General features: G+C 53.3%; 1 protein-coding gene and 1 pseudogene across 1 annotated transcript in view; one reads left to right on the top strand and one right to left on the bottom strand.

Moving 5' to 3' along the window:
- The window catches only part of LOC102984612 (uncharacterized), a 6156-nt gene extending 4282 nt beyond the window's left edge, over positions 1-1874 (bottom strand). The window contains 2 exon segments of the mRNA XM_055089806.1: positions 1663-1699; positions 1701-1874. Of these exon segments, the coding sequence (XP_054945781.1) occupies positions 1663-1699; positions 1701-1868 (205 nt within the window). The 5' untranslated portion in view covers positions 1869-1874.
- A 2827-nt stretch (positions 1875-4701) lies between these two features.
- Positions 4702-5099, top strand: LOC102977847 (transcription initiation factor TFIID subunit 13-like; annotated as a pseudogene).
- Positions 5100-6295: the final 1196 nt, after the last annotated feature.

Here is a 6295-nt window from a genome sequence, read left to right as displayed (position 1 = left end):
GCTCTGGGGGGGAAGGGGGGGGGGGGGGGGGGGGCGCCCAGCAGGGGGGGGGGGGGGGGCGCCCATCAACAATGGCACTTTTCAAATTCCTCTCCTTGCCGACCCCATGAGCCCTTTGTCCGGATGAGGGCACCTTGCCCAAGGCTGTCGTGAGTAGCCAAGCAGGACGCCAGCCCTGGTCTGCCAGCTGCAGCCTGTGGTCTTGGTGGCTGCACATCTGGGTCCAGGGGCCCCTCAGTCGACCCTCTGTGCCCCGCCTCCTCCTGGGCCATGTTCTACCCCCCACACTGAAACTCTGTGGTTTGAACCCTCCTGTCCCACCCAGACCTCACACCTGTCTCACTTCCTTTCCCATCAGTCCCTTGCAGGTGGGGCCCTGCGGTTTCTCTTCTGACTTCCTCTCCCAGAACAGAAGGACTGGAGCCCTCAGAAGGAGACTCTGGGGGGCTGGAGGGGGCGGGGCTTCCGGCTCCGGCTTTAAAGCTCACTGTGGCTCCCCTCTGCCTGTGGCATACAGTATGAAGCCTTTGCCGTGACATTCCAGACCGGTGGGATCTGCCTTCTGCCTCCCCTCCAGGGACAGGAATGCTCTCCTACACACCCACTCCAGCCCCATTCCCCATCCATATCCCAAACACCTTTTGCACCACTACGCTTCTGCTTCTGTCTGCTTCTGCAGTTCCCCTGCCCGGTGAGCCAGCACTCCCTTCCCTGCCCAAGGTTGGGGGTGGAGCACTTCACTCATCTTTTAAGAGGTTCCTCCACAAAGTCCCCATTTCCTGTGAGTCCCATGTCCCCACCCGCCAGTCCCCAAGGCACTCTGTGGATGCACGTTAACCCCAGCACCTCCCTCACCTCAGTGGGGGTGACTGTCTATGCATCAGGCTGCCTGCTGAGCAGCGGGTCAGCATCTTTGAAGTTCCAGGCAAAAGTGGGTGTCTGCTGGATGCATGATCAGCCCCATCACCCCCTGACCCCACATCCAGGCCCTCAGGGCTCAAGTGGTAACCCTCAGGCTTGCCCCTGGCACAGCTGAGTTCTACACACTCCAGCAATAGCAATGGCTCACTAAGGGAGCAACTCTCAACCCAGGGTGGTGGCACCAGTCACCATCTTGAAAACACTCCCTAGGTTTTTAGAACCCACTCCTCGGGGTGGGGTGGGGGGTGCAGCCTGTGGAGAATCCCCTTTTCTAGATGGGTTTTCTCTTTGTCTTCATGTGGGAAGGTGGTGGGTGCGGGACAGTAGCTAACGGTGCTAGAGTGAGAAGACCTGGGTTCAAGTCCTGTTTTGCCATTTCCTCGGTATGGGAACTTGAGTGCCTGGCTCAGCTGCTCAGAGCCCTCCTGTGCAAGATGAGATAACACCCATCTCATCGGGCAGTGGGGCCACACTTTAATGAGCACACAAATCACCCGGCGATCCTGTTTTAACTTGCAGATTCTGGCTCAGGAGGTCCGGTGTGGGACCCGAGAATCTACATTTCTAAAAGGCTCTCGAGTGATGCCTCAGACTGAGCCGCAAGGACGCCAAGCGCAATGCCTAGCCTGCAGCTGCGCCGCCACCCCGAGTCCCGGGCCACCTCTCCCCCCGCCAGCACCACGGACAGCGCACTGGGGTCGCCGCGAGGACCCCCGACCCCGGCCTGCACGCCGGGCTCACCGCGGACGGTGGGGTCCTCGCCGTAGTCGTAGTCCTCCACCCACAACCGCCTCGGCCATGGCGCGCCTCATGGCCGGCCCGGGCTTGGTAACCGTGTCGCTGCGCAGGTCCACCACGTGCGTCGGGATCCCCGCCTGGCTCCCAGATCCCCGCGCCCAGAGGGCCCCCTGCTGCTGGGCCGCAGCCCGGGCCAGTCTGCGGAGCATGGCGGGGGCAGCGCTCGGCTCCCCCGCCCCGACCCCCCCCCCCCACCCCCAGGCGAGGGCGACCGGGAGCGGCGGGATCCGAGCGGCAGGACTTTCCGAACTTCGGCCGCGGCCGACCGGGGCTGGCGGGACGGCTCCGCGGCATGCTGGGAGTTGTAGTTCGGCCTTTGTCACGGCCGGCACCAAGCAAGTTCGGGAGAGGGCCCCCGCGGCATGCTGGGAGTTGTAGTTCGACCTTCGTCGCGGTGTGCGACGCGCGAAGCAGGGAGGAGAGAGAGGAAGGATTCTGCTTACCCAAGAAGAAACCGAGACCAGGCAAGTTTTATAGAGCAGACGCTCATGTGTCTCTTACCGTGTGCCCCGCACTGTCCCAGGCACTTTACAAATGTGAACGCAGTAAAGCCTCTCAACGGCTCTTAGGAGACGAGTACTCTTTTCATCCCCTTTTACAGATGGGGAGACTGAGACGCACAGAGCTAATGAACTTGGCGAGGAGCGTCCAGCTCTGAACCACTGTGTTACGTTGCCCCTAAAAAAGTAGCCTCCCGTTATCTACTTTTTTCAATACAGATATATTGAGCACCCACTGGTGTCAGGCATTGTCTAGGTCCCAGGCAGAGGGACACAAAGATGGTGCAACCCATCTGAGCGTCCGACTTCAGATGGAGGCGGAATTAGAGGGGTGCACGGAGAGCCCCCTCCTCCATACCCCCGGCCCTTGACGGGTGGGCTGCCTCCACCCAGGGCCATGCAAGGTAGTGGTTAAAGGACCCGACTGACTCAAGTCCCAGCTTACCAGGTGTGCGGCTTTGGACAAGTCAATTAGCCTCTCCGTGCCTCAGTCTCCTTAAATGCAAAATGGGCTGTTGAGGATTCACTGACTTAAGGTTTTTCATGCTGACCCTGGTGCCTGCCTGGTAGTGAGTACTATGTATGAGCGTTTGCTCTCTTACTGCTGCTGCTTTATCATGGTTACTGGTCGCAGTCCAGGGCCCTGGGGCTTCATGCTGCTGTGGGGTGCAGCCTGACTCAGCCTGGACTGGGCCTCCTGCAGGGTGACCTTCCCTCATTCAGGGAGAACAGGCTTCCCTCTGAGTGCCCAGCCCCACTCAGCAGCTCCCCTTCCCGGAGTGTGGGCCACAGATGTCTCTTCCTCACTGGAGGAAGTCGGTCCTGAGGGGCTGAAGGTCACCAGAAGAGGCACCCACACCTCTGATCAGGGCACCCCTCAGCAAAGAGGACTCTCAGACAGTGACCTTCATCGGACTTCTGCCATGTGTCTGCTCCGGGTTGGGTCTGGGGATAAAGGAGAGCAAAGCAGCCTGCCCTTGGAGGTCAGGTCCTCGGGATGGGGACAGGATGCTGCCTGTTGGCGCTGGGAGAAGCTGCATTGGGCCTGGCTGAGGCATCAGGGCAGGCTTCCTGGAGGAAGCAGTGATTGGGCTGAGCTTTGAAGACATCAAGGTGTTAATCAGACAAAGGCAGAGGGGAGAGTGTTCTGGGCAGAGAGAACAGCACGGGCAAAGGATTGGGGTAGGAGGCGCTGGAACGTTTGAGGCCCTGAAAGAGAAGGGAGCAGGGGTGGAGATGGAGCGCAACAACTGGAGCTCTCCACCTCTCCCCCTGTGCCTGCAGAGCCATCCCGAAAGGGTGGAAATTGCAAGTCCCCATAGGGTCTGGGGCCCCAAGGAAAGGCTCACTCTGCCCTAACCCCGCCCCCACTCCCTCCCCCAGTGCCAGTGCCCTCCGGCCCTGACCCTCAATCTCCACCGAATTCCGGGCCCTTAGAAAACAAGCCCCTTATCTCAGTGTCTGGCTCCAGCCCTTCTGCTGGGAAGTGGGGGGAGGGGAGCAGAGGCCTCTGTGGGAAGGAAGGGAGGGACTGGGGCAGTGATGGTGGCTCCCGGGGGAGCAGGGAGCAGGGGGCAAACAGCTGGATCCCCAGGCACCTCCCCGCCATGGCAGAACCACAGAGTGACCTTGTGTTTGCAGTCACTTCACAGTTTGCCAAGCCTTCCCACCTACAGCCTCCCAGCTAATCCTCACAGCAACCTCGGGGGAGGGGGGCTGGGCAGGGGGCTACCTGCCATTCTTGGGGGCTACCCAAGAATGCCACCAAGGTGACACAGCTGGTCACCAAACTGGGCCTTCCTCCTCCCATAGCAGAGCTGTTTCCCCAGAGAGTGGGCTCTTCCTGGGGAAAGCTGGGCCCAGCGGAGATTGCTTCTGCCAGGTGGCTGCTTATCACCTCCTATCTTGTCCCAGGGCACCTGGCCACCCCCACCTCGCTGAGTGGTGGCTTCCAGTGCGGGGGCCGGGGGCGGGGGTGGGGGGAGCGGGGAACGGGACCAGAAAGCTCGGGCTATCAGGGGAGAAGCGGGGGGCTGTCCCTGGGCCAGTGAGGTCTGTTTCTGAGGTCTCATCAAGGGGGGAGACCTTCTGAACAAGGCCTGGTGTCAGGGGGGTGTGTAGGTACCTGCCCGTGTGTGAATGTGTTTATGTATGTATGTGTACCTGTATACGTGTATAAGTTTGTGTGCGCGTGCATGTTGATATGTCCACGCATGTATGCATGCACAGGTATGCATTTACATGTGCACACACGGGGGTCTATGTAACTGTGTATATTAAGTATTTGTTATGTAAGTGTATAGGCACACCTCAGAGTTGTTGCGGGTTGGGTTCCAGACCATTGCTATAAAGTGAGTATCGCAATAAAGTGGGTCACACAAATTTTTTGGTTTCTCAGGGCATATAAAAGTTATGCTTACACTACACTGTAGTCTTTTAAGTGTGCAATAGCAGCTCCGTGGGAGGCGGGTGCGCTCTGGAGGTGGCTGGCTGTTGGGATGGCAGATGAAGAAGAAGACCCCACCTTTGAGGAAGAAAATGAAGAAATTGGAGGAGGTGCAGAAGGTGGACAGGGTAAAAGAAAGAGACTTTTTTCTAAAGAATTACGGTGTATGATGTATGGGTTTGGGGATGATCAGAATCCTTATACTGAGTCAGTAGATATTCTTGAAGACCTTGTCATAGAGTTCATCACTGAAATGACTCACAAGGCAATGTCAATTGGAAGACAAGGTCGGGTAAAGACAAGGTCAAGAAGATATCATCTTCTTGATTCGAAAGGACCCAAGAAAGTTTGCTAGGGTTAAAGACTTGTTTACTACGAATGAAGAACTGAAACGAGCTAGAAAAGCATTTGATGAAGCAAGCTATGGATCTTGACACCTTTTGTACTTTCTGCAGCTTCATTATTTTCTGGGGAAACCATATCTAATAACTATATTTTCCACAGTAACGTTCTGATATCTAGCCATGTGAATGAAAGATAGAGAACCACAAAGTTTTCAGTCTTTATTTTCATGTCTTCAATTTTAGAGTGATATTTGAGCCTTTAATTGCCTGCAATTATATTACCATACTTTGAATTACTTACTGGATTTTAGTGACCACATGTAAGTCAAAGTACCTTGCATACCATTCAGTTCCTTCTGACTTTTGACCATCCAGATGATGAACTAATATTTATGTATTAGGTGTACTTGTGCCATTGTAGGCTGTACTGTAGCTGTTTAATATGTGAAATCTAAATGGTACCTTTGATACCATTTGATACCAAGACGTGTTTCATGTATTCTAAAGTTTTTAGATTACAGTAGCCTTACGTTATTAAAAGATAGTGAACTGGTTTGTGTTTCTTTTAAGGAGAAAATGATAGAAAATACAACCTTTTTTAGGAGTGTTTATTTGTCTTAAGATAATTTGTTTTAATACTCTTTTCTTTAGAAAACAAGAGTGATTTTTTTAATTTTAATTTTTTATTTTTTGAGAAACTAAAAGTTTCCTAGGAATGCTTCTGTGTTGGAAGACTTATTTGATTTAAATTCTTTGGGGCTTATACTATTTGTCAGGTTTTAAGAAAACTCATTTTCCCAGGTCAAATTAAAGCTTCTAAAAATAAGTGCTTTCAAAATTACAGACCAGTATCACTGATGAACATAGATGCAAAAATCCTCAACAAAATACTAGCAAACAGAATCCAACAATGCATTAAAAGGATCCTACACCATGATCAACTGGGATATATACGACAAACCCACAGCAAACATCATTCTCAATGGTGAAAAACTGAAAGCATTTCCTCTAAGATCAGGAACACGACAAGGATGTCGACTCTCACCGCTATTATTCAACATAGTTTTGGAAGTTCTAGCCTCGGCAATCAGAGAAGAAAAAGAGATAAAAGGAATACAAATTGGAGAAGAAGAAGTAAAACTGTCACTGTCTGCAGATGACATGATACTATACATAGAGAATCCTAAAGATGCCACCAGAAAACTACTAGAGCTAATCAATGAATTTGGTAAAGTTGCAGGGTACAAAATAAATGCACAGAAATCTCTTGCATTCCTATACACTAA

The sequence above is a fragment of the Physeter macrocephalus genome, chromosome 14 (genome assembly GCF_002837175.3).
Source record: "Physeter macrocephalus isolate SW-GA chromosome 14, ASM283717v5, whole genome shotgun sequence".
NCBI lineage: Eukaryota > Metazoa > Chordata > Mammalia > Artiodactyla > Physeteridae > Physeter > Physeter macrocephalus.
The sequence above is the reverse complement of the archived record's forward strand: the minus strand, read 5'-3'. Positions and strand labels throughout refer to the sequence as shown.